The sequence below is a fragment of the Varroa destructor genome, unplaced genomic scaffold (assembly GCF_002443255.2).
Source record: "Varroa destructor unplaced genomic scaffold, Vdes_3.0 BEIS01000001.1, whole genome shotgun sequence".
Classification (NCBI taxonomy): domain Eukaryota; kingdom Metazoa; phylum Arthropoda; class Arachnida; order Mesostigmata; family Varroidae; genus Varroa; species Varroa destructor.
Genome location: NW_019211454.1, coordinates 14,795,116 through 14,820,697, shown reverse-complemented (window position 1 = coordinate 14,820,697; position 25,582 = coordinate 14,795,116). Strand labels below are relative to the sequence as shown.

Below are 25,582 nucleotides of genomic sequence, written 5' to 3'. Positions count from 1 at the left end.
TCACATAACAACACAGCGCATGCCACACTAATCACTTCACTCATTTCTTCCTACTGCTTATTATTATGATGATATACTACTGCTTTATTTCCTTGCCTGCCCACGACGAAGACGACAACGATGAGTGTTGCTGCTGCTGTTGTCGTCGACCGACCACAACGAAAGTGGAGAACGGAACAGTACAATTGGGCAGGACGGCAGCGCAGGGTACGGCAAAACAGAATAAGACAGGGCAAACCAGACAAGTCCGTCGAGCGACAACCGAAACCGACTAGCTCCTTTGCTTAGGTTTGCTTTACTTCGCCTAGCTTTTAGCTAGCTGGCTGGCTAGGCGAGAACTCTTCCCGTGTTGTGCTTTGGAAGCTTGCTAGCCGCTGGTGGCTCGCCGCCGCCAGACGGCGCTGCCGGTATCTGCCTGAGCCCAGATTTCCCGGGAGTCAGTTGCAAAAAGTGGAAGGAATTGCATGCCGGAACTATTTGCGATCGGTTGGCCGGGCTCGATTTCGGACCTCGATTGGGTTCGCACAGATTAGTTGTCTAAAGAAATGAATCGCACGGCGAGAAATAACCGAGCTGGTTGAATCAAACCGCCGACAGGGCCAAGATCGCGCGGATGAACGCGTTCGGCGAGCGCGCCAAAATTTCAATTAATACTGACGGAGCAGTTAGATTCGCAAGCGCGGCCGAAAACAAGTGCCAAAGAAAGGACTAAGGAGTCAACAGAAAACCGAGTGACCGCTTGGTGAAGAAAGATGCGCCGCCGAAATATCTCATGATGCCGGCCATGTTGCGAGATTATGCCAAGCACACCAGCTTCATTTAAGCTGGATCAACTACAGACCAATATATATAGGTATCTTGTCCGTGCGCGCACCAGCTTAACCAATAAAACACATCTCCAGAAAGGGCAACCTAACAAGAAAACAAGTTGAAAAAATTCCTCGTTAGGAATAAACAAACTGAGCTGGTCTGTGCTATTTTTCGAAGCGCCTCAATATAGGTGTCTCTCTGTCGGATATTAGTGCTGCAGTAGCTAGAAAAAGAAATAGGGGAAGAGCAAACGTTTTCGCTTGGTGCAATGCTACGCTAGTTAGCACTAGCGAAAGTCGACGCCGGAACGACTTCGGAGTTAAAGTTCTGTATGAGAAGGAGGAAATTTTTGCCCGACAGAAATCCGACCGAAAAAGGGGGCGGGGGAAGAAGAAGAAGGCGAACCAGAACTGAGAATATAGTGACAAGTCGCACGACTGTGGACGACTGAAGACCCGCCGACGCCCGCTGTGATCAGAAGGGAGCTACTGGCTTCCGAACAATTGCAAACTACTCGAAGTTCCTACAAATTACACATGTCATCGATAACTAATCCTGAGTGTATGTGTGTGTATGGAGCAGCTTGACGTGAACGCCGCGCCTGATTGTGCAAGAGACAGCGTTTGTCATAATGGTATAGAGAAACCGTTAGCGCTAAATGCGATGCTTGTTAGTTAACTGTTACAGAGCGTTGTTCTAAGCTAAACTAAAAAGCATATAGCACTATATAAGAAAGTTGAGACCGCGTTGTTTGTGCCAACTTTTTTGTGATACCTTGGACCGGATAGTGTCTCTGCAGAAGTTTGCGCTTCTTGCTGGTTTGTCTTCGACTATTACTAATGATCGGTAAAAAATGCGAACTGGTTAGCTGACGTGTATATCGGGAATCTATATTTGCAATTGAAATAAAGCAAAAGCAACGGTGGCCTAATAAAATTAAGGGGCACATATCGTTAGTTACTAATATATGAGTAGCTCCGCGATTTATTCACTAGTATCGTAACTAAATAATTCATTTTATCAGATACTATTACATGCTAATAATTATGTAATTTTTTTTCTCATTATCGAGATGATAAAAACTAAAATCTTTTTTCAATTATTTTGGGTAGACAAGGTCTATAATAATTTTACGTAATTCCAGTTGGGTTATTTGCTTATACTGGATCTATTTATGGGAACCGCTGCGTGGAACCACCAAAACGACAAGTACTGGCATGTGTTTAAGCAGATCAACGCATCCTTGGCTACCTACGAACATTGCAAAATCTCGAACACTTCAGGCTGTTCTCTTTGTCACTACCAGTAAGTCAATTTGAGCACCCATCTCAAGCGTCAACTTAAATGCTCATTTGTTATAGCATATGATAGCATTTTATTCTGAAGAACAAGTAGCTAGAATATAGTAACACTGCCATATATAAAGGTAATTTTAGGCATTTCTTTTTCCATATTTTTACTATTTTTATTGCTATATCATCCGAAGCTTATATAATGCGCGTTCTCAAAGGCTAAGTTTTTGAAATTAATTAATTTAGAGTGATTGCCAGGGATTTAGCGCCATGGGCTAGCGGCATAGAGAAAAAGGACGTAGATCGGGCAAAACAATCCGGAGTTCATTACCAGATCGTTGGAGGTCGGCTGTACCGTCAGGAGGAATGTATGTTCCCATTCAGGTAAATAGCAAGATTTGTTGACAGAGGAAGGACAAAATACGATGAAAAAAGAAAATTCCGACTGTTGACCAGCTCCAACTAAAAGATGTTTCCCTCAAAAACTCATTGGTAGATTTTTTTACAAGGTATCTATATATATTACAAGGTACAAAATATCTAATAAACCTATTGCTTGAAATTCGCAGGCAAACAACTAATTAGTAATGGCTTTATGGTATAAACATTTCATAGTATTATTGTTGCCATTGTCCTTGATAAATTAATCTTACTTAAATATATTTAAAATTGCTATTAATGTCTAATCTTTAAACAATTCGACAGGTGTTCAGGAGTTGAGCATTTCCTCCTTGGTCTAGCCTCTAAAATGCCGGACATGGATTTAGTGATCAATGTGAAAGACTACCCGCAAAGCCTACGGCGACACAGCAAATTACCGGTATTCTCATTCAGCAAAATATCAAAGGATTACAACGATATAATGTATCCTGCCTGGTCGTTCTGGGAGGGTGGGCCGGCAATAAGCATTTACCCTACAGGTATCGGTCGCTGGGATCTGCAGAGGTGAGTCGAAAGTGCCATTATTGCAAATGTGGTGCGAATTTGGACAATTCTGTGCAATAAATAAGTCAGGACTCAAAAAGCCAAGCGATCAGTCACGTGGCTTTAATAACTATTACAAATTATTCGTTTAGTTTATCCATTGGTGCCTTCAAGAGACCTTCACAGCGTCTACTGAGCACATGTTAAGCAATTTTATTATTTGTATATGAGCACAGATATAATAATTACACTCTGTTATATATTTACAAAGCGCTATATATCAAGTATGCTTTGGTCAAGAGAGGTCAATAAAAGTCGATGCATTACTACATTGGCCGTCGGATTTTTGGTACACGTACTAAGTAACTTCATGCAGAAGCGTAAACGAGTTAATATTGAAATAATCGTTATTATTCTTTCGAATAAGCACAGTTAGGTAAGTTCGTCTGTTCACCAAACACTCATTAATAGGATGTATTTATAGCGGCTGTTAGTTGTGTCGCAGGTATTTGCGACTCATGAGTAGCTATGGGTATTCTTTCCATATACGTAGCATGTTCGCTGATATTGCGGTGACCGTTTGTTCTTGACACTGCCTTCAAATTACTGTGTCTCCTCAGCGCTAATTTACTAACTGAAGCGGAACGATTTCCGTGGTCGGAGAAAGAAGACAAGGCTTTCTTTCGGGGTTCGCGAACATTTCCTGATCGAGATCCCCTTGTGAAGTTATCGCGGCGCAATCCTGATCTGGTGGATGCTCAGTATACGAAAAACCAAGCGTGGAGGTCGGAACAAGACACACTCGGAGCGCCGCCTGCGACAGAAGTTACATTTGAACATCACTGCCGTTATAGGTATAATATGATTTATAATATGATATATGTCTATAATGTCCGACAAATTGGCAGCAAACAATATGTGTTACATAAATAATCAGTCGTTCTTACTGCAGTTGAACATGTTGCAACGTAACTATACGTTTAGCATAAAAACAATTATAAATCCGCCTATATTTTAAAGTTGTATCATTTCCATGTTCGGTATCCACAAGCGTATCTTATTCCTCTCTTTATAGGTACCTTTTCAACTTCCGTGGAGTAGCTGCTAGCTTTCGACTGAAGCATCTGTTCCCCTGCAAAAGCCTCGTTTTTCACGTTGGCCCCACCGAATCAAATGAGGATTGGATCGAATTTTTTTACCCCATGCTCAAGCCTTGGATACACTACATTCCCGTGACGCAAAAGCAATTGACAAATGTTGAATTTCTCCTAAGTTTCGCCCGAGATAATCAGGATGTAGCACAAAAGATAGCCCAACGTGGCTATGAAGCCATTCGTAACCACCTCCGAATGAAGGACATTCGCTGTTATTGGCAAAAATTGCTTACAACTTATGCCAATCTTATAAAGTACCATGTTGTTAAAGATCCCTCTCTTAAAGAAGTTATACTGAAAGTAACGCGAAAGTCCATTCCCGCTTCTCAAAAAACCGAGCTTTAACATGTTAACACCATGTTCGTTAAATTGGAGTATGCTTTTGGTCTCGAAGAATAAAATATGCGTCAGGTACAAGTGTATTTCCCACCAAGTGATAAAGCAACCCGCTAGAATACTTAAAATGGGTCGTAAATTAGTCCTATCGTCATTACACTTTTTTCGCATGGTTTCTACCGGTGGCTTGGCTCACTATTTCAAATTAATTAGTACATATAAAGAAACGTATTTTTCAACATAGCCTTTTATAAACTCCTTATCACTACTACTCCCATTAAAGATTTTCCCAAAGAATTACACATATAAGTACTGCTATTTAGAATTTTCGGTTTGTATTTTTTATTTTTCCACCCAAAAGTGAATTAACCGGGTATCTTGTTTGTGCGAGCCGCACCAGTACAATATATTGTATGCATTTTTTGACTGGAAACCAGAAACCTATGTAATACGGCAATGACCATTTAATAATCTTAGAAAAAAGCAAATCTTGAATTAGCAAAAAAAAACACTTGAAAAACTTTTACAGTATACTTTCTAACTCCTTAATAAATGCTGTTGAAAGCATATTTATCAACAGAGATTATTATGGTCCCTGTGAGGCGTCGCATATTATGCGACTTTTAAAATGACAAAATGGTGATAGATAGCACAACGCTGTTTTTAGTTCAAAGCTCGTTCTCGGACTCGTAGAAATGATTGATTGCACTAAGCGGTATTGCCGATAGGTTTAGCTGTTTGCCGTTAAACAAGGCTACAGTACTGGATGCCAACTGACATCCGATTAAGAACAACAAGAGAAAAAAATATCCATGTTTAAAATGACACAAGCTTGTATATACAACTTTATATATGTAAACGGTAACTTTTCATCAACACTTTTTTCAAATAAATAAACCTCAGGTGAGTCGACTAATTTATGTATCGTGTCTTCACGTGCACAAATGAAGAGACAAGGATCCTCTCAAGAAAAAAAATAAACATTGCAGTGTATTTTTTTATTTCTTTCCTAGAATTTCAGTGCTAAGGGTTCAATAAACAGTTTACTGCTAGGGACGGTATGTACAGAAATGGGGGTTACATTTTGAACCGAAGAATATCTGTGATTGGTAATCATGATGACCGGCCTACACAGCTGGAATAGCAAATACTGTAGAAATGTATCTGATCCCCTCCATCGGTGGCGGAGACGTTATCTATGCTTATGAATACGTGAAACAGGAGTGCAACATATGATAGAAGATGAGTGATAATAAAGAAATGCAGCTTCCACATTTGTCGTTTATATTTCAATCTGGTCCATGGCTTCCATTTGCTTCCGTTCGACCTCCTTTATTTCGTCCATGCAATCCTTATATGAAACTTTTTGTGGGATAATATCTGTAAAACAGCCAAAAAACGTAAGAGCATATCCCAAAATTCACATTACTTAGTTATAACTGTGTGACGCTCTAGTTTTTTTTACGAATTTCATTTACAATAGGGTGCAAGGTTTAGCGTTAAATGTGTCAAAATACATAGACAGATATTTTGTCATTATACACCCAAATTCAATTTCCATATATGTCAAATTTCATGCACTTTAGAGATACGCTGACAAGCTTCATACTGCCGTATATATTAGCAAACAGATGATTTTAATAAAACTTCTATCGAAATTCAATTACACGATATTTTATCGCTTGCATATACCAAGCTTTCTTAGTGTAATTTTATCGATCAGGCAGCTCTCGACCATGTCGAAGATGTGATCTGTACAGCAGATACCAGAGAAGCTTCCCAAAAGTTTCAAAAAAAAACGACCTTCTTTTCACTTTGGTCCTTCAATCATTCTTATAATTACAACTAGTAGTTTTTAGATTTAATAACACGAATCTTCTATTACAATAATGCTCTGAGATAGTTAAGTGCTTTAAAGAAATATTAAACAATTTGTGTGTTATAGGAAAATTTAGCGAAAGCTCACCATAGAGAAAATCTAAAACTGGATTATCATGCACGACCCTGTAGATGTCTCCGTAATCAACTTTAGTTGTTTTGCCCGTTTTTAGCGTCTCCTTTGCTAAATGAATCACAAATAATTCCTGAAAGCGACAGTGAAAAAACAGATTCTATTAATTAAATAAGAACTATACGAAACTATAAGCTATTAGAAGAAACCTCGGGGTTTGTGTTGCTTACAATATTGGGATTAATTAAAACCGTAAATGCCTTTTGGATAACGCGTGCTCTGGTCACATAATAAAATTAAAATAATAGCACCCTAAATTTTAAGACTTTGCCTAAAGATAACTAACTGAATCATGTAGTGCCGTGAAACTGAGAGTCATTGCGTGATTTGTAGCTGGCCATAATGATAGACCCCTATAAAAATCTACCTAAGTTTCATGCGAAACTATAGAAAGAAATAATTTTTAACAGGGATAGAATTTCTCGTAAAAAGTTGGCGTACACGACTAAAGACGACAATCAGTTGTGACGAGGAAATGAATTCGTTGCCCCACTTCTAGTTAGCTTCGTTTTTTCAACTGCAAGGTACCTTTCTCTCCACCTCAGTTACGCATAACTTTTGTTAAACTTACAGCTGCTCGCGCTGTAAGAGCCACGGCATCGACTCCAAGTGTGTTCACTTCTGGTGCCGACTTCATAATCATCTTGATTCGTGTGAGGGGAAAACTGGCCTTGGGCTGTCCTTTCTCTTTACGTGACGGTGAATCCTGTTCGGTTACACCCTTTGGCTCTTTCACGTGATCATCTTCTGAATTTTTCATATTTTCTAAGTGTTTGTTTTCCTTCTTGTGATCCTTCGAAGTCTTAGTTTCTTTACCGCTTTTCAAGTTTTTATGAGCATCCTTTGTCTCTTTGCCATTTTTTAGATTCTTGTTATTTTTCGTTTCTTTAGAATTTTTTGCATCTTTCGAGTCACCTTTGGCATTTCTTTGCTCTTTGTCCTTGGAACTCTTTGAGGATTTTTTCCCGCCGCCTGATGAGTCTCTCTTCTGCGCCGATGCAGCCTGCATCGCTGTGATCTATATCGGCGCTAGCTGTGCAGAAAAATGCAAAAAGATAAAGGAACAAAGGTTGCCGTTAGCTTTAATAGTACAAATTAATCTACATAATGCCTAGACCATCTAAACTTCAGAATCGCCATCACATTTGTTTTTGCCTCTTGCTTTTGAACATTTTTTACTTAGGCATTAAATAAAGGTTTATGTTATTTAAGAACCGCAAAAATCTCTAATGCAACTACAGACTGTTCAAGCGTAGGAAGACAATCAATAAATGCTGTATGCAGAATGAATTTGCTCTACATGCATATGTTAGACAAATAGATCTAAGCCATAGTTATTCGTTTTCTACGATTACAGGATACCTTAATTACAGCATTGAAGTTCCTATGAAAAGGAACACCTTTCAACACTGCAGCAGCTCTTAGGTGTCTTACGCTGACTGAATGTAATAAATTGCCTGGCTTTTATTGTGAATAACTTTTAGAATCCGCGTATTCGCGCCACTGAATTGGAGTGTCGTGCGGATTCCCTGATACAACTGCAACGTGAAATATTTTCAGCAGAAATTTGAACTCAGAGTGCATCTATCTTTGACAGGCCGTCATTACGTGCGTCATATTCACGGAGATACCGAACGCTTTAAGTTGGTACAAAAAGTCCTTGATTACAAACTTTTTAGGATTTCTTTACTTACAACACAAGTAAATAAGAAAGCATAACCTTTAGCTTATTGCTATCAATGAAGTTGGCCTGTAACCATTAATAAAAGTGTTGAGTGGTATTTAGGAATTATTTAACTATTACAATTTATTTTGTCTTCAAGCTTTGTCAGTTGTCTATAGAAAGGAACATGTGTACAAGTGGTATTCAGAGGCATATCTTCTTTACAGTTACTTAAGTTTCTATTCAGTTTAAGCACAGAATATCAAGCGGAAGTAGTTTCACATGGCTACAAAAACCTTCAACAAAAAAAACTATTTCCTTTGCGACTGTCGAAAATAACAATAAATAGAAGTAAAAAATAATATCAGTAAATAAAAGTCCGTATTTTTTTTCTATAGAGCGCGCGAGCTAACCTTGCACAGTTCAAATGCCACGAAAAAATTACGTACATTTAACGAGGCATTATTATCAAATATTCAGTGGAAATTTCATGCCCGTTATGTACGTATTCATACTGTCAACCGCTTCCTGTACTTGGAAATAAGCTGACCATAGCTTTGAAGTATATTTCGCATCTCCGATCAATTAACGCCACTCCATAGGCTTAATTTTTGGCGGGCGTAACGATTTGTAAGAGGAAACATTTGCTCGAATGTTAGACAACCATTGACATTCACTGCAGTTGTCATCTTACACCATACATGATTCTGTTAAGTGCTCCCGTCTTGCCCTTCTGACTTCATAAACAAATCTTCAATGTACCTTTGTTGTCAAGCGATCCTACCAGACACAGCCTGTACTGAAAATACAAATGCTATCATAAGTATTCTACAGTAACGCAAAACACATCTGACAATTTATGCCTGGAATTGCATGAATACTTGGCAATTTGTTAGCAGCACGTTGTCGTGCATTAAAGAAAAACCTACCTGAAAAAAAGACCACTTTATGAAAAAACATAAGGTCTATCTCTTTATTTAACCTCTCTCCTTGTCTTTCTGATCTATATTCTTCGTACAATTGGCAAAACTCAGCAAACGAACTGTCCCTCATTTTTCTGTCACACTGAAACTGCACTCACTCTGGCGAAATTACCGAACGATTTCCTTGTTGCCGCTCATCAGCTACCTCACAGCGGAAACGACTTTATTCCTCTTGTTCGAAAAAGCAGGTCGGAAAAATACAACGAAATAGCACAAAACACTGCACATTCATGTCGGACGTTGAAGAATACCGATCCTTGGCAGGACGGAGTCCGCGCCAATTCTTCCCATTGTGCTCATTAGTGTTAACCTCGCAATCACCGTGTTGTCTCTAATGCCGACGAGAGCAAGAGATATTTATGGGTTAAATTATCATATATGGTACCTTATTTATCACGAAAACAAATGTGTACAGAAATATTTTAAAAATCCAAGGCAAAGCCGAAACGGCACATTTCGAAGACTCAGTTTACCGAAACTGTCCGCGTTCCGCAGATTACGGTCTGTCAATCGTCGGAGCTTGGCGCTAAATCGCGATCGCGTTGTTTAGCCGGTTGCCTGGCGTCAGCTAACAGCATTCGTAGTCGACATCTCGATGCAGCAGCAGGGTGACTGTCAACGTCTGGTTAGATCAATTATCAAGAAATCCGTTTGCCGACGATCAAAGATAGAAATCTATAAATTGATTAAATAGAATATCGAAATACCCCTTAATCAGCCAGATTCATCGAAGATGGTCGGTTATCAACGGGGAGGTTTCAACAACGATTTCCGTGATCGGGAACCATGGGGTGGTCGCGACGACCATCGAGGCGGTGATCAGGGGTAAGTCAAGCGACTCGAATCGTCTCTCAGGACACTGCTGTTTTGCAGTTGGCAGGTTGGTGCAGAATAGGTAGACAACACAGTCAACTCATCAGTGTCATCAATGCTGCTTAAACAATATGCCGGGTCAGGGAGACCAGTGTGTATGTATCTCTCCCTCAGCATACCTATGTGCAATGTAATATTGCGGTATATTCTACTTTGTTCTGTGATCTCTGCCCGCAAGGCGCGAGTGACCGAGTTTGTGCTGCCCGTCGCTTGTTGTGAGGGCAGTGCATTCAAGAGTGTCGACAATTGACCGACTCATCTGAGAGGCGCATGGGGTACATTATAATAAAAAATTGTTTGTCCGGAAGCATACGGCAAATGAGCTAATTGCTTGCTCTAGCTACATGTTACAGTGTAATAAGTACTGAGATTGTAAGGTTGTGATTCTGTCAGCGATTGGTGTTTTTGTCTTTCCGTCGAATTTTTGTCATTTGCAAGAATGGATCCTTATCGGTTAGTAAGATTCGTGACCCGTCTGCGGTTCTGTTCTTATAGTGAGACGGTATACATTTAAGTCGGTTGGCGTCTAGGCGGAGTTCCCTTAGTGTGGCCGAATGAAATGGTGATTAGTTTGTGTTTCGATGGAATCGTAATGGTATTCGTTTGTGTATTGTGTGCAGGTGAAGACCGTATTGAAACAATTTGACAAAACGTGATAGGTACAGAAATCGGCTAAGATGATTGGAATGGCTTGAGCAGCACTTCGAAAAAATCAAGACAGTGGAGCATATGTAAATGATAGTGAACAAAGTTGAACATTTGGAGTTACGCGAGTCGTCGGGATATATTGTACTAGTGCTCAATAATTTATTGGTCACGCCACAATGATCAACCGTCATAATCCTATTGTTTCGTTGAGAGGTCAGATTGATAGCCAGGTTTAATGTTTCGCACATCAGCTATATATATATGCCACTGGAGGCTTGTTAGTTTATGTCGCGTCAATGTGCATGCCAATTGTAATAATCAGTATATAGGTAGTTAAAAAGATCTTGGTGAAAGATACAGAAGTTTGGGGATTTCTTGAGGTCTTAGAGCAGTTAAGTATTTTAATATCAAATTATATCAAAATGAAATAATTTTTACGTTGAAACTTCTTTAAACCACATTTATTAGAATTTATCATTGATACAAGTTAAGAGGCAATAATCATTGCGAGAATGTGCGAAGAAGCAAAGTTTCTGTTACCTCCTCTGTGCATATTTCTTCATGATATAATATCAGACAAGCTTAAAACGAGTCAAGGTGAACCTGGAAGTCTTTTGCAGTATTTCCTCACACAATTGTTTAAAAAAAACGTGTTTCCTTACAAATGATCTGTTCTTTCTGTACTGATTCTCAGGATGGGAGGTGCCGGAGGAGGTGGCTATGGCGGATCTGTGTGGCAATCCTATGGGGACATGCTTCAGGGCGCTGGCGGCCCAGTAGGCCGTTCACAGGACTATCACAACGAACCTTTCGGCGGTCATAGAGACTCATTTGGTGGTCTCGATCAAGGTATTGGAGGTGGCAGCGGCGGATTTATGGGCGGTCGTGGTCAGGGCTCTGATCAAGGCGGCTTCATGGGCGGCGGAGGCGGTGGCCGACGAGGAGGTCTTCATGACACTAGTGGCGGTGGATACGGCCAAGAGAACTTAGGAGGCAGCGGTGGCTATCTCCGTCAACAGCAACAACCTGATCCCTACGATGGATACGGTAATGTTACTATACATATATACGCATGTACCACTAAGAAGCTCCAACGGAGAAAAATGACGAATTCCCTAGTAGCAACTTTTGTATATTCGGTTTTATGCATACATATCTGTAATATGTACGACGATAAGTTTGTATACATAAGTTTCGTAACGTCATATGTTGAACCTGAGTCGTCAATCTGAAAAACAACTCTGAGAATCACAGAACCTTTCAGATACCTGCAGATGTACGCTCGAAACATTTAAATTGTTAACCGCAATAGTCACCACGGCTTAATGTCTTAGAAAAATCTTTACTAGTCCAAGAGATCGAGATTCTCCACCATCATCACCATTAGTTCCATAAGATTGCATACGTTTACGGGAATGGCTCTGTCACGATTATTCTGCAATTCGTAGTCATTCTGAAAACAAGTAATTTTAACCTCTCACTTTTGATATCCATGTTAATGTGTGTGTGTGTCCGCCCTAACAGGTTCTCGAGGTGGCGATTCATTCGAGGCATACGACCGTTGTGGCCCTGTTGAAGCCGACTACCGAGGCAGTGGTCCTGGACTCCCGCGTGGTGGAGGAGTCGCCGGTGGAGGCGGAGTCGTTGGTGGAGGTTACGGAATGGACGATGACCGAGATCGAGGAATGTATGAGCAAGATTACAGAATGGGAGGTGGCGGTGGGGGTGGCGGTCTAGGCGGGGGTAACGCAGGAGGCCTGTACGAAGAGCGACCTGAGGTACGCTATCAAGTCAAAAAATTACATTGAAAAAAGGACAACAGATGGAATTACTATTTTTAAGTATGCTGGGTGTATATCATTATTGTCAGCTCAGTTGTTGTAGTTGTAATTGAGGCATATATCAACCATTTACATAAACTATGTAATGTTTATGCTGCCTAAATATTTCGATCTACTCCTAAACTATGTAAAGTTTGTGCTGCCTAAATATTTCGACCTACTATAGATATGGCTAGTAGAGCACTTTGTTTTCTTTGAACTATCTGCTTGACTGTTCCATTTTTACAACAGGATATTGCTAGTTTGTTATTTGATTTTACAGACCTCAACGATTTTTGACATCATTACCCTAACGATGGCAGACAGATATAAGGTTTGTTTGTTATATGCGAAACTTAACAGCGAGAGTTTTAGACAAGCGTAGCAATAACTATGTAAAATTTGGCGCCAATTCAGGCGCGACATTGGACATGACAAAGATTGTGAACGGTGAAGGACTACGATGTTGTGGCACAGTCCAGAGTCAGTGTGTTGATGTCAAAGCCATACTGATGAGCCGAATCAGGAGTCCCTTAATGAATATAGGATCGTATCGACTATTACTTGCGTATAAGTGTGGATGGATGTTCTTGTAACTGACTATTACTTGTCTGTAATCGTGGTATCGCTGTAACTAAGATACCAAGAGGTATGCAACCCCCTGGCTTCGACCAGTTTTGAGTCCAATCGACATATGCCGTTTAGTAACGTGTTCTGATCAAACCTCGCTTTTGATGACTGATATGCTAGCTGTCATATGGATTCCGAAGAAGAAGAAGAACATAGCTATTTGTATAGCCAACGAAAAACGGCCCAACAACGACTTTTTTACAACCGTATGCGGGCTGGACCAACCACTAACGATTCAGTGTTATTTGACGGATTTTTAGGATATCAGGTGATTAGAAAAAAAGGTCGTTGACATAAAGCAGATCACTATTGTGTTAAATAAACGATGAAAATATATGGATTCGCGAATATAAATCTGTCAAGAACCTACCGAAGAAACTCAAACATAAAACGACGGACATTTCGTTTAGCTCTTTTATCAATTCCTATAGCTCTTCTATCACATAGGTAAAAGATCGAATCGCGTCTGTTTGTGTACGTTGTATTATTTTACTTATTTTTTGAGTAGCTGAGCGTGCAAGAGCTTGGCTGAACCTATAGATACTTATTAATGGCTCCACGTTCTTTTAGATGGTGCCGGAAAGGCCAGCTCGTCGTCCAATGCGTCCCGGCGAGAAGCCTGACCCAATCAAGGATCAATTATACGAGATGCAGGGAAATACATACAATCTTCAATCTGCCAATGTCGAACCAAAAAAGTTTACAGCTAGATGTCGTCTCTTTATCGCGCCGTTACCAAACAGCGTTTCAGAAGATGATCTTAAGCAGTGGTATGTCTCTTTACCGTGGTTTTTATTTTGTTATAGTTAGTAATGTGTGTGTGTGCGCGTCTCTCTATCTATAATATCTTGAGATATGAAAATGTTTTTTTTTCATGTGGATGGAAATTGTACAGCAAAGTGTATAATATAGTAATAATAACTATAATAAAGTCTAGTAATGTACACAAATTTTACAAATATGCTTTACAAGTTGCTTTTTGTCCAACCAGATTAAAGCTTAACCAGAGCAAATGCTCCCGTCACTATAAAGACGTTAATAAACATTAACGAAAAAATAAATAATTAAAAAAATAAAATTATGAAAATAAAAATAAAAGTAATCAAAAATAATAAAAAATAAAAGTAACAAAAAAACAAGAACACTTCAATAGTACTTAAGAAGAAAGTACTAGTGAAATGCTCTTGTAAGAAATGATGAGCCATGGTAGACGAACAAGGAGAAACTACGCCGCTACCGCGAGTAACGAATTCGCTGGTATCTACATTGTTATATAGGTTTGGCCAGTATGGCGAAGTTGGAGAAGTGTTCCTGAACAAACAGAAGAATTTTGCCTTTGTCAAAATGGATACTCGTGAAAACTGTGAAGCAGCTAAAAATTCACTAGATTTTGCCAAAAAGGACGGAGTTACCATTCGAGTACGATATTCTTCAAATCCTGCTGCCGTTCGTGTGTCGAATCTTACAAACTTCGTGACTAACGAGCTGCTTGAATCGGCATTTGGAGTATTTGGGGAGATTGAAAGAGCAGTCGTAATCGCGGATGAACGAGGTCGGCCAACGGGCGAAGGGATCGTTGAGTTCGCCCAGAAGAGGTAAAGTTATTCATAAAGCCCTATAGTGTTGAACGATAACGCACATCGTCTATATGGCGTTGCACAGTACAACGAATAGTGGCTTCAACGTTCAACAACGTAAAGCTTGACAGCTTAGGTCTTCTAAACCTAACAATTCAAGAATATATTGACTATGTTTTTCAGTATTGTTTTCATATTCAGTAGGTTAAACGCTTTCGACTTTTTCAAAAAAAGTTTCTTCCTAGTTAATATTGTTTGTGAAACTGTTTCTTGTTAGTTTTATGTGCAACTCAAGCTTTGTATAAACAAGTACTAAATGCGTTCAGTGAAATTGTTCGATATGTGCATCTTGTTATAACAGGTCGGCACTGATGGCTATTCGCCGCTGTGAGGAGGAATGTTTTCTGCTGACTGCTTCTCCGCGACCCGTCGTTGTGGAGCCATACGATTTCCGAGATGAGGACGAAGGACTGCCCGAGCGAAATATCGCAAAGTCCAAAGCATACGCGGCCGAACGGGAGCTTAGACCTCGCACTGCTATGCCGGGATCATTCGAATTTGAATTTGGGGCCAAGTGGAAAAGTCTTTTTGAGATGGAGGCCCAACGCAAAGAAGAGTTAGAGTACGATACAAAGAGGTATGCGATGAGCGCAAAGACCTCGTTACTGAAGTCCACTCACTCACACTGTGTGCCCAATAGTGTTCAACTGTAGCTTTTGCAATAGTTTTCCTTTTTAGAAAGTACCAAATGCTTATGTTAACAACTGCTTCATAGTAAAGTTAACTCAACTTGCAACTTCGCTAGTAACGTTGTTTCAAGCTCGGTAATGAGGTACTAGTTTACCATTTATTGCAATGATAACGAAATCAATGATATTCTGTTCTGCCGTAAGATGTCGTCAAGCGTTAGATGAGCAGTTAGACTTCTATATGTACGAGCACGAAACGAAGCTTCTGCGGGAGAAACTTCGCGCTATGGAAGAGCAGAGTCAGCAGATTCAACGAGACCGCGAGATGCGACTTCGTGCTGAGGATGGAGAAAGGTACTGAAAGCTGACAACTTCAATTTTATATAATAAAGAAATTCCAACGACACTGGACTATACTTCAACGAGAATTTACGGGATGTATTTCAATACTTTCAATTTCAGTACAACCATTATTGTTATTAATAATTATTAGTTTTATTAAATCATTTTGCATGATCTTTATTCTTTTTCATTTCTTTTTTACTATTTTCAATTTCTACATCTACGGCTTGTTCGTATTATTTGCCTATAACTGTTTTACTAATCAGACACATTCATTCGGTTGCAACGTTTCATAACAACACTTGACAAATACACATATAGTATAAAGTTGATGTTATTCAGACATTTAAGGCACCAAGACTATATCTGACGTGTAATGAGTATAGCTGAAAATTGAGTGAGGCTGATGTACCTAAATGAATTACTTTTGTTTAGTACAGTATGGTTTCATAAGGTGCCGTGTTACAAAAGGAGGACAAAAAAGAAATCTATTGAAAAGGTTTCGTTTGCTTGTTCGTTACAGACGACGTCGTGAGGAAGAGGATTACCGGCGCCGTATGGAAGGTGGCGCTGGCGGTCTTCTTGATACCGCGCGAAGAAATGCCCTTGGCGCTGGACTGACGGGGTCCTTGGGCGGGCTTAGCGGTGCAGGTGGAGGGCAGCCTGGGAGAGGCGGCGGATGGAACACTGGTCCGCCGCAAGTGCCCCCACCATATCAGAGGTAGCGTTGAATTATTACTATATACATAATGCAATGATGCTTTAGGAGAAGCCTATTTATTGTTTTACCGACAAATCCTCACGAAATTGGATAAACTGAATCTAAATGGTATATAAGCATAAATGGTATGAGAGAATAAAGATACTGGCGTTTTTCTGACTGATAGTGAGTTCTTGTGAACCAAACTTTTATGTTTTTTGGTACGTAATCCTGTAGAATCGTAACCAACGTAATCGTAACCGAGGTAGGATATTTTGATAGATGCGCTTGTCACAATATTATATTGTCTATTGTATATTGATTTAAGTAAGTGTATTGATAGGCGAGTATTGACTTGTTTTTGATGAGTCCAAAACTAAACTGCACTCAAGCTGTCCACTTACATAACATTAATTGCTAGGGATCATCATTAAATACTTTTTTGTCCGTTTACTGCAGTTCAATGGGCGCGCACATGGGAGGCGGAGCGAGGTACTAAGATCTGCTGTCCGCTCCTTATTCTTGTCTTCCGAACCCTATTGAATCCTTTCTGACGAACTCGAAAGGACCGCAAACCGCTCCTAACTTCTTATAGGTTACGTAACAGAGCAAATTTATAATTATAATGATTCTAGGCCATATATATGTGTGTGTGTGTTAGCGTTAGATTACGATTGGTATAATTAGGACAAAACGCAGTAGTGTCAGACAAACACACTCATGAACACATCTCATTGTATCAACAATGCCCAGTTTCGCAACACTTTTATCGTTTCCACTCGTGCGACATAGTTTGGCTTGCGATAGATATAGTTGTTCTTTTTTATTTAATTTAAGAGCGACGATTGTAGCATCATGTGCACATATACATCCTCTATAACCATGACATTACCCTTCCGCATTTTTGTAAACATTTCGAACAATATTATAAACCGTAACCGATTTGCGGCGTCCTCCTCAGTTAGATAAATGCTTAAAAATCACTGAATAATCTTTTGTTAAGCGTCATTCGACAATACCACAAGTGTTACTACAAAATTTTGTACTATGGTGCAAATGATTGTCGCGTCAGTATTCAAGGACCTATAAAAAAAAAAGATGGCAAGTAACGCGATAGTGCAAAAGACAACGAGTGTCGAAGGTATGAAAGCCAATAAATCGTATGTCATTATATGTAAACAATAAACCAACTGAAAGAATTGTTTTTTCCACTGTATATATACATATATATATATATTAACATGAACTGGTGTCTTAACCTCTCACACCTTTGTTCAAAAAAAAGCGTTTGTGGTTATTGAAGCGGTGCAGGCTAGGCTAAGAGAGTAGCTATTTAATGGTATGTATTCAGTCACAATAGCTTATAAAATTACGATACTATACAAAACAGCAAATTTTATAGCATATTTCGTTGAAATGGAGCCATTACCAAAAATCATGTTGACCCACGCAGGTCCATTCAACAATTTGCTGTCACTATGGTTGCCCGCTTTTTTTTAATAAAACGTTGTATCCTTAACGAAGACAGACTTGAATCGAACAGACCAATAGAGTTCACCATGCATATACCAGTGGAAAGTCACCTGCTTCTATTTCACATTTTTTTTTTCTTAGAATCTCGGGTGTCAAGTCTTTGGGTGTCAAATTTTTTTAGATATCCAAACATCCATTAAAATCCCTAACATGTCAAATATAGACAACTCACATCTTCTTTAGAAGAATATTTTTGAATTTACACTTTTATTTCAGTTATAAACATGTCATTAATACTAAGGACCCCCCCCCCCCAAATGGTGCGTAGGTTGTTTTGTATTGATATGTAATATCAAAATTGATAGTCTGAATGATGAGTGCGAACACGACTATCACTATCGGTAAAGTCTCATAAAGGACACAAGGAAGTAATAGACATCACAAAATATATGCGTTTCTAAAACTTGGGAGAAGCTTTCATGAGCCACAAATGACGTCATAGCCTAAATTGTTTTTACATTGACAGCAGTTCTAAAATAATTTTTCAACCTACTTTACGCAGATACAAATCAATGATTTTCCTAAAATAATATAGAGACACAGTATAATCCCATTGGCCATCAGTTTATGGTGTTGCACGTATCTGTCTTAGTACCGTAATCAAAAATATTTAGCAATTATATCGTAACACATTTTGAGTTTTTCATGAATTTAGCGAAGAATTGACGACTCCGAATGGTCGAGTCATCCCACCATCTAAGTACACTTTGACGCGATTTCAAAGCGTATTCATCTTCATGACATAATGTAGTAATTAGCTCAGATTCAGCCTTGTTGGGCAGTAGCGTTTAGTAGACGTTAACAAAAGACAAATTGACAAGGTGTCTCATGGTAGGTCTTCCGTGCGGGCAATTCCAAGGGTGTTGTAATTCGCTTAGCTGGCCAACGACTCGTTTCATGTCTCTTCGGCTTAGTTCGTCGCCGACCATTACTGAACGTCTACACGCTTTCATTGCAAACATCGATCGGACCTTAGCGGGACGGCAGTTTATCAGGTTTGGATGTGAGTTGTCGTTAAGCATAAAGATTAGCTCGTCCACTTCGGCCATACCCATTTGCCACTGACCAGATTGAGGTACGGCGTTCAGTGCCAACCGATGGCCCCAAGGTGCTTCTTCATCGATAGTGATTCGAAATCCATTCTTTTCAAAGATAGCTATGTGTTCTATAACCGTCTGTTCATTCCCTGGCGCCAAGGATAGTTTCTGAGGAACAGCTAAAGGCTGACAATCAATCGAGGTGGTTGCTTGGAGCGTCTCGAAATTAAACTTCTCATCGGCGGCATGCTGGTCTACGATGAACAGATCATTACGAAGTCGGACGACAATGAAGCCTTTATTAAACTGGCCAATAATCTCCATTTTCTTAAACATGTCCTTAGATATTTCCCGAATAAGTTCGGATTCTGCAGAATTATTTTCTTTGGGATTGATGCGAGCTCTAAAGCGACAGTCACCTTTTACGGTCTGAGTGGGTGCTTCCCTGAGATCTTCCTGGCGAATAGCTGCCTGGAAATCTTGACGTAGCTCATCTATTGTCCAGCTAAGTTTGCATATGCCAACACGCCTTTTGGAAACGTCATCAACAAAAGTGTTGTCATTTCCATTAAAGTCATTTGCATGACCATCCTCGTTGCTTATTGTCGGGTCAGCCATAGCAGGTTTGTTATCACTAAGACTATTATCAATCCGCACCGGTGCTTGCTTCTCTGGTGGACTATCGTTTAAAATAGGCTCACTATCGCTTATAGAAGAATTGACCTCTGTGTGGCTTCCAATGCGCATTTCAATTATATTACGATGGGATGCTGAATTTTGGCTCTTGTCTACATGACGACTTTGCCTCGAAGTCACAGGCCTCTTCTCAGTAGAATCTATATCTGAATCAGATGTGCTGTTGGCGTCCGTATCCATAACATTACCTGCGATAAAAGGGGCCTGATCGTTTTTCGATAGATCTACTTGATCTCGCTCAGTCGACTTAATATACTGTACCTTACAGTTCTGCTGAACACCTTTCAAGAAAGCGTCAAGACGTCTTGCTCGTTCTTCAAGTATAAAATTCGGATCGGCTTCTTGTTCCTTTCCCAGTGACCTTGTGAACCCAAACGATGACAAAGGCCTACAGCCAGACTCACCTGTTGACCTCTTCGGCCGGCCTGATGCAGCGGAAAATTGCGCGTCTTGGCTCTTTCTCTTTGACGATAAATTTACGAATTCAAAACGGCCTTTAATGTTGATTTTAGCCGAGGACGATGCACAAGCAGCATCTCTTATGTTCCCGACGATGCCAGTCGATGTATCGCGTGTGCCTAAACTGTCTCTTTTCTCAAAACCACTAGAGACAAATCTTGACCGGAAGTCTTTGACTTCAACCTGGTGATTTCCCTTACCGTCGGTTCTAACATCGGAAATATCTTCGTCTCCATCAATCAAGCCTGTTATGATTGAGTTGTCTTGAATGCTCGTGTTTAGTGATTTAAAAGAACAATCGGGCGTGTTGTCAACAAAGCTAGAACGAAGCATCGATATCTGAGATGGGATTCCCTCAATCGAGTTGACCGAATACTGTGTGGCTTGCTTATCAAACATGGCTGCAAGGGACGCCTTGATCATTGCCAGCATCACATTTTCGCGGTGAAGAAGCAGAGTACGTTTATCTGGTGTTAGGTTTACATCGACCAGAGCTTGTGGGGTAAGAACGTTCAACATAATAAAGGGCTGTTGCGTAATGTTGTATTGGTGATACACCTGATTCACAAGTTTAGTTAGTTTAGCATGATCACAAGGTCGTGAATTGACAAAAAAAAACTGCCGATCAGCTGTTGAACGTCCCTTGCCGTGCATGCAACTTGATATAAACCCCTCAATACAAACTTCTTCAAAATACTCGATGCCTACTTTCGTAAGCCGAAATTCTTCAAGAATTTTGACATCAAGTGGCAATGACACTGGCTCATACTCGACCAACTTCGATGCTTCTTTGTATCCAAACACGTCCACTATATTGTCTTTATATGTTATATGTGCTCGTTTCTTGAGAACCTCATTTCTTCGGCCTTTATCATCAAAATTTACAACCGAAAGAGACACCCCCCGCGCAATAAGAGCATAGCCAGATATAAAATGCACCATTTTGGTGAATTCTTTTTTCAAAGCTGTCATGAACTGCTTATGACGCACTGGCAGTGATGAGAAAATGTTCTCAACACATATAGTTGAACCGGTTTCACGAGCGCACGGTTTGCTTTCTTCCAGAACACCCTCATTGTTATATCTTAATGAAGCACCCACTTCCTTGGAAGTATGCTTCGTTACTACTGAAACCTGTCCTAGAGCACACAGCGAGCTGAGAGCTTCCCCGCGAAACCCGAAAGTTGCAATGCTTTCGAGGTCAGAAAACTTCCGAAGCTTGGACGTGAAGTGCTTGAGGCACAGTGAATCGTAGTTTTCTGGTAATATACCTTCGCCATTATCTTGAACCTGTAATAGAGAAGTACAGTTTCCTTAAAATGCATTATAAAGTTAACCTAGTAAATGATGTGTTGCCTTAATCGAATATGTATATTGAAAAAGGTCGGTAAATTGTCAATAGATAAAAAGGTTAATTGGGAACGCGTAACATTTTGTTTGAAGCTGTGAATTACATACACGTGCAATCAGAACGCTTTTTCTTTATTATGTACTTCTAGTCTTTTGCTTCGTATCGAAATGCAACGAAATATGTCTTGAATTGTTTACAGGATCACAGGCAATTTCGATAAAGTTCAGTGGGAAAAAAGACCATGTTAAATTTTGCCTGGGCGCGTCGTAAGGCGCCATACAGTATGGCCATAGTTTTAAATGCCTTATAAGCGAACCTCGATTGATTTTGAACCAAACTCCCTGGTTCGAACGATAACTTCCTTGGCGCCCGCGTCAAGCGCGTTTTCAACCAACTCCTTTACTGCTACTGCTAAGCTGATGACCACCTAGAAGCCGAAGTCGAATAATAATATGGCTAAATTTAGCACACAGTGATCTTTTCGTACTATTAATTTAAATTTGTATCCATGCGAATACAAAACATAACAATACAGACCTAGCCAAAACGGACTTATTTAAACGGAATTATTGTTCCAGATCCTATCTATTTGAGCAGAAAAAGGGCATTGGATGGTACAGCACTGTATGACTCATATCGCTTCCGTTTTGCATCTATGCACGACAGCAAAAGGATTCGTGCCGTACTCGCAGATTTATTAAGGAGATCTTTATCAGAAGTGTCCGGGACAGAATAATGCAGAATAACAAACGTTCCTTATTTACCTGTCCTGAACAAATACGATGAACAGACCACGAGTCGAGCTTTGAAATGACAATCCCTGGCGGCTTCCTACCAGCTTCATTTTTTGTGCTTTTAGAGTTCTGTTCTTTTTTAGCCTCAGAGATCCCCACTCCTTTATCGTCGTCCATAATATTCTAATACTAAATTTTTTCCTCCTGAAATTACTTCTACTGCAAAAACATGTTATGAATATGCAGGTTTTAAATGAAAACATTCAACCAAGTGATATAGCCGTATTTATTGCTAAAGACCTAATACAATTTTTAGATTGTGCTGTTTATATTATTACCTATATTAAGCTCATATAAGATGCAATAGTAGCGAAAATATTATCTTATTATTATTAATAAATAACACTGGAATTTTAAATATCAGGTTTCAGCTTACACTTAGCACCATTGATATTTACATAACAACGCAGTCACATATATTATGGATTTAACGATTTCTCTCGTACATAACAGTTACCCAGCACAAAACGGATAACTATTTTAACCCTACAAATTAATTTGCTTCCCCTAAAATTAATAGCATGGAACGGGTGTGCTGTGCATGTAAGTATTATTTATATTTATAGACAACATAGTAAACAGCACAAGCATCGTGAAAGCAATCTTATGAAAACAAAATTCTACCGTTCAAGAATATTTGAAGTTGAACAGCTCCGTCCCAGGTTGCAGTTACAGACAATGTGCTTAGAAAGAGTTTTTTGGTGTAATCGATGACTCTTTAAACAGTGAATTTGCTTGCGTAGGTAACGTTGTGAGTCGGACGGTAGCTTAGTGAGTAACCAAAACGAAAAAAAAAAAAAAGCAATTTCAAATTCAAACGAATTTTTTATCTACTTCATCGAAAACACATATGCAGTTAATGGAAACGTCAATGATCAAAACGCTTGCTTGAAAGTCAAATTTGTTTGAATTTCGAACGGTAGAAGTCTGCACTAAGACGCTGCGAAATTCTCAACAATAGATTTAGCACTGTTGACGTAATTATAGTGTGACTTGTTAACAGTTCATCATAGCGGATACAGACGAACAGACGCTATTATAGCTGTAAAAAATAAACGAACTTTTATGTACCATACAATTAAATGTCATGATAGAGAACCGTTTCAGGTAACCTTCGAATTCGGAAAGCGAATAGGCGCGCCAAACACACCTCAACAGCTCACAACACAGTGATCGTGACGACAGTGATCTTTGCTTTTGATTTGTTCGTTATAAGCGGCAAGGATAAATCGCGCGCTGGGTAACACATGTCAACGGGTTATTATTAAGTTCGAGCTGTTGCAACGAGACAATCGTTGAAGCGTGAATGCATTCTCATTTTTTTTGTTTCGATTTTAAAGCTTTGCCTTTTAATTCAAATCTTCTCGTCAGTTCTAAGCGTTTCGTGAAAAAAATAACAATTTAGCTATATTGGGCTGCATCAGAAGTTTATACGAAGTAACATGTAGGGAAGTTCATTAGATACCTCGTTGTTAAGACAATCGAGATAGTTGCAATCATTGCACGCAATACGGTAAATAATTGAATATGCGTAAGTAATTCAGTCTATTTTTTTAAAGTGCGTTTTGTGAAAATTTTAGTATCAAAGTGCAGTGCGCAATGCTAACAATTCCGAAATTAAAGCCAGCAACTTTACGCATTTCATATATGCATGACTTGATAGTATTAAACCAACTTGTGTAAACAAGCGAAGGGCGAGTAACTTGAGCTACCCTAGAACCCAACGAAGGTTATGTGAATAAATGGCATAAGTTACAAATACTCTAATTTACTACGTTTTTTTTGTAAACATAACGGAAACTTTCAAAGTTACAAAATGAGCTCGAGTTGGGAAGAAATAAAGAATGAGTGAACTTACACACAAAATAAATACGTTATATAGGTAACCACAAGCAAATATCATGTTGGGTTTCGTAACGTGTCTAAACGTATTAGCTTTCCTACACGTTAAGAAGTTACAAAAACGGCTTCTTCTGCTTATTTTTTATCTTAATTTAGCAAGTATCCATATTATATAATTCAAAACTTGTACGGTGCAGTGTCTTTCACAAAAGTACTGATGTGGTCTCGTTAGTACATAGGACAGACGAGTTAGTATCGGGTAATAGTCCACCGAGATCATACTTCAGATATTGTTTTCTAAATTGATGAAAGGATTTTATTATACAATATACTCGAGTATCGACACTGTCGGGGGTACTCGCAATTCACTAACGCAAAACACTAAAAGATCTTATGGAAGTCAAGGGAAGTACATTATCCTTAAAGTGAAGACAGGTATTTCCATGTTAACGTATTAACATACCGAAGTTTCAAACGCTTAAAGTGGCCTAGGCCTAGAACGAGATGGAGATGTTTCATTTTCTACCGGAACGAGCCTGCCGCCAAAAATTACGTGCAATTATTATTGTTGTAGTTAGGCGAAGCATAAGGTCTAATCAGTCGATTAATCAATATTGTAGGCATGCACGCTAATTATAAATTAAATAGGTTTTAATTTTACAAAAGTTGTAAGGGGTAGAAAAAACGAAAAATTACGTGAAGATGCAATTTCTTGGTTAACTTTCCTTGAAAGAGTTTTTCCTAAATGTTAAAACAAAATTTACACACAAACCTTCGTTTATCCTTTATAGAAGGCCTAAGGATTAATAATAAACTTCCCAATTTCAAGCGAAAGTGTTCTCATGCTACTTGAGTTCGATAATACTAACAGTAATCACTTCGAGTTGCACTCATTGCACGATCCGAAAAATTGTAAGAAAAGAATGCATAATACAAATTTACGCTCAAGCGATATGAAATTTTTAGGAAATTTTTCCAGTTTTTGATATATGTTTAAAGATTGCGATATTTATTTAAAGTCTAGCCGAGGTTACATATTTAACGGGTAAACAAAGGCCAGATGTCAAAATAAAGGCTGTTTTGAAGAAACGTAACGAAGTATTTAGTAGAGGTAAATATATGTATTACTACCGCTTTTTGGTGAAACATTGTACAGGCTAATGAATGCATTTAAAGTAAGTTTTTTGGCGAGGCGGCAAACGCCAATATGAATGAATCCGTAATTCAAAATAGAACGAAGTGGATAATGCGTGAGTTGACTGGTAATGTATTTGCGATGCCATTCAAGTGGCATTCCTCTACATAAAGGCTTCACAAAGCCAGAAATGATCGAACCTTTTTAAAAAGTTTAAAAAAAAACATTTTAAAAATAGTTTTTGCCCTTTCCACGCCGTTTACGACAGCGGACAGCCGCATAT

At 39.2% G+C, this 25,582-nt stretch overlaps 4 protein-coding genes across 17 annotated transcripts; 2 read left to right on the top strand and 2 right to left on the bottom strand.

Moving 5' to 3' along the window:
- Nucleotides 1–656: 656 nt before the first annotated feature.
- LOC111243422 (protein O-glucosyltransferase 1-like) lies at nt 657–5,436 on the top strand. 3 transcript variants are annotated; one of them, XM_022788960.2, is made up of 6 exons: nt 657–1,444; nt 1,955–2,115; nt 2,349–2,486; nt 2,808–3,047; nt 3,647–3,880; nt 4,102–5,436. In XM_022788960.2, the coding sequence occupies exons 1-6, from the start codon at nt 1,442–1,444 to the stop codon at nt 4,523–4,525; spliced, it is 1,200 nt and encodes a 399-aa protein (XP_022644695.1). In that variant the 5' UTR covers nt 657–1,441; the 3' UTR covers nt 4,526–5,436. The 3 variants fall into 3 exon arrangements, with proteins under 3 accessions (XP_022644695.1, XP_022644697.1, XP_022644696.1); XM_022788962.2 differs by lacking the exon at nt 657–1,444 and adding an exon at nt 1,452–1,628; XM_022788961.2 differs by lacking the exon at nt 657–1,444 and adding an exon at nt 1,452–1,656.
- A 44-nt stretch (nt 5,437–5,480) lies between these two features.
- On the bottom strand, nt 5,481–9,636 carry LOC111243423 (uncharacterized). Of its 4 annotated transcripts, XM_086988706.1 has the most exons (5): nt 9,272–9,636; nt 8,953–8,989; nt 7,099–7,560; nt 6,483–6,600; nt 5,481–5,896 (listed from the first exon to the last, which is right to left on the bottom strand). In XM_086988706.1, exons 3-5 carry the CDS (start codon nt 7,534–7,536, stop codon nt 5,799–5,801), a joined length of 654 nt encoding a protein of 217 aa, XP_086844832.1. In that variant the 5' UTR covers nt 7,537–7,560; nt 8,953–8,989; nt 9,272–9,636; the 3' UTR covers nt 5,481–5,798. The 4 variants fall into 4 exon arrangements, with proteins under 4 accessions (XP_086844832.1, XP_022644699.1, XP_022644700.1 ...); XM_022788964.2 differs by lacking the exon at nt 8,953–8,989 and having other exon boundaries at nt 9,120–9,636; XM_022788965.2 differs by lacking the exon at nt 8,953–8,989 and having other exon boundaries at nt 9,286–9,636.
- Nucleotides 9,637–9,733: 97 nt separating this feature from the next.
- LOC111251894 (uncharacterized) lies at nt 9,734–17,642 on the top strand. 5 transcript variants are annotated; one of them, XM_022809028.2, is made up of 11 exons: nt 9,734–9,998; nt 10,667–10,907; nt 11,389–11,741; nt 12,219–12,472; nt 12,798–12,848; nt 13,715–13,914; nt 14,422–14,739; nt 15,083–15,358; nt 15,615–15,764; nt 16,276–16,473; nt 16,912–17,642. In XM_022809028.2, the coding sequence occupies exons 3-11, from the start codon at nt 11,390–11,392 to the stop codon at nt 16,949–16,951; spliced, it is 1,839 nt and encodes a 612-aa protein (XP_022664763.1). In that variant the 5' UTR covers nt 9,734–9,998; nt 10,667–10,907; nt 11,389; the 3' UTR covers nt 16,952–17,642. The 5 variants fall into 5 exon arrangements, with proteins under 5 accessions (XP_022664763.1, XP_022664734.1, XP_022664742.1 ...); XM_022809036.2 differs by lacking the exon at nt 9,734–9,998 and adding an exon at nt 10,081–10,499; XM_022808999.2 differs by lacking the exon at nt 10,667–10,907.
- Nucleotides 17,643–18,160: 518 nt separating this feature from the next.
- Nucleotides 18,161–23,602, bottom strand: Pms2 (mismatch repair endonuclease PMS2). Of its 5 annotated transcripts, XM_086988602.1 has the most exons (5): nt 23,394–23,602; nt 22,947–23,089; nt 22,293–22,481; nt 21,845–21,955; nt 18,161–21,467 (listed from the first exon to the last, which is right to left on the bottom strand). In XM_086988602.1, the coding sequence occupies exons 3-5, from the start codon at nt 22,437–22,439 to the stop codon at nt 18,774–18,776; spliced, it is 2,952 nt and encodes a 983-aa protein (XP_086844728.1). In that variant the 5' UTR covers nt 22,440–22,481; nt 22,947–23,089; nt 23,394–23,602; the 3' UTR covers nt 18,161–18,773. The 5 variants fall into 5 exon arrangements, with proteins under 5 accessions (XP_086844728.1, XP_086844711.1, XP_086844735.1 ...); XM_086988585.1 differs by lacking the exon at nt 22,947–23,089 and having other exon boundaries at nt 23,384–23,602; XM_086988609.1 differs by lacking the exon at nt 22,947–23,089 and having other exon boundaries at nt 22,293–22,478.
- Between the last annotated feature and the right edge of the window lie 1,980 nt (nt 23,603–25,582).

Excerpts from the sequence above, each read along its gene's own strand:
- LOC111243422 (XM_022788960.2), top strand. Across the intron at positions 2,116-2,348 it reads TGTTCTCTTTGTCACTACCA|AGTGATTGCCAGGGATTTAG; the intron begins GTAAGTCAATTT and ends TAATTAATTTAG. Across the intron at positions 3,881-4,101 it reads GAACATCACTGCCGTTATAG|GTACCTTTTCAACTTCCGTG; the intron begins GTATAATATGAT and ends CTCTCTTTATAG.
- LOC111243423 (XM_022788964.2), bottom strand. The coding sequence starts at position 7,536 with ATGCAGGCTGCATCGGCGCAGAAGAGAGACTCATCAGGCGGCGGGAAA. Across the intron at positions 6,601-7,098 it reads CTCTTACAGCGCGAGCAGCT|GAATTATTTGTGATTCATTT; the intron begins GTAAGTTTAACA and ends TGTCGCTTTCAG. Across the intron at positions 5,897-6,482 it reads AGTTTTAGATTTTCTCTATG|ATATTATCCCACAAAAAGTT; the intron begins GTGAGCTTTCGC and ends GCTGTTTTACAG.
- LOC111251894 (XM_022808999.2), top strand. The coding sequence starts at position 9,907 with ATGGTCGGTTATCAACGGGGAGGTTTCAACAACGATTTCCGTGATCGG. Across the intron at positions 12,473-12,797 it reads TGTACGAAGAGCGACCTGAG|ACCTCAACGATTTTTGACAT; the intron begins GTACGCTATCAA and ends TTGATTTTACAG. Across the intron at positions 14,740-15,082 it reads GTTGAGTTCGCCCAGAAGAG|GTCGGCACTGATGGCTATTC; the intron begins GTAAAGTTATTC and ends TTGTTATAACAG.
- Pms2 (XM_086988585.1), bottom strand. The coding sequence starts at position 22,439 with ATGGACGACGATAAAGGAGTGGGGATCTCTGAGGCTAAAAAAGAACAG. Across the intron at positions 21,956-22,292 it reads ATCGTATTTGTTCAGGACAG|GTGGTCATCAGCTTAGCAGT; the intron begins GTAAATAAGGAA and ends TTCGGCTTCTAG. Across the intron at positions 21,468-21,844 it reads TTGGTTCAAAATCAATCGAG|GTTCAAGATAATGGCGAAGG; the intron begins GTTCGCTTATAA and ends TCTCTATTACAG.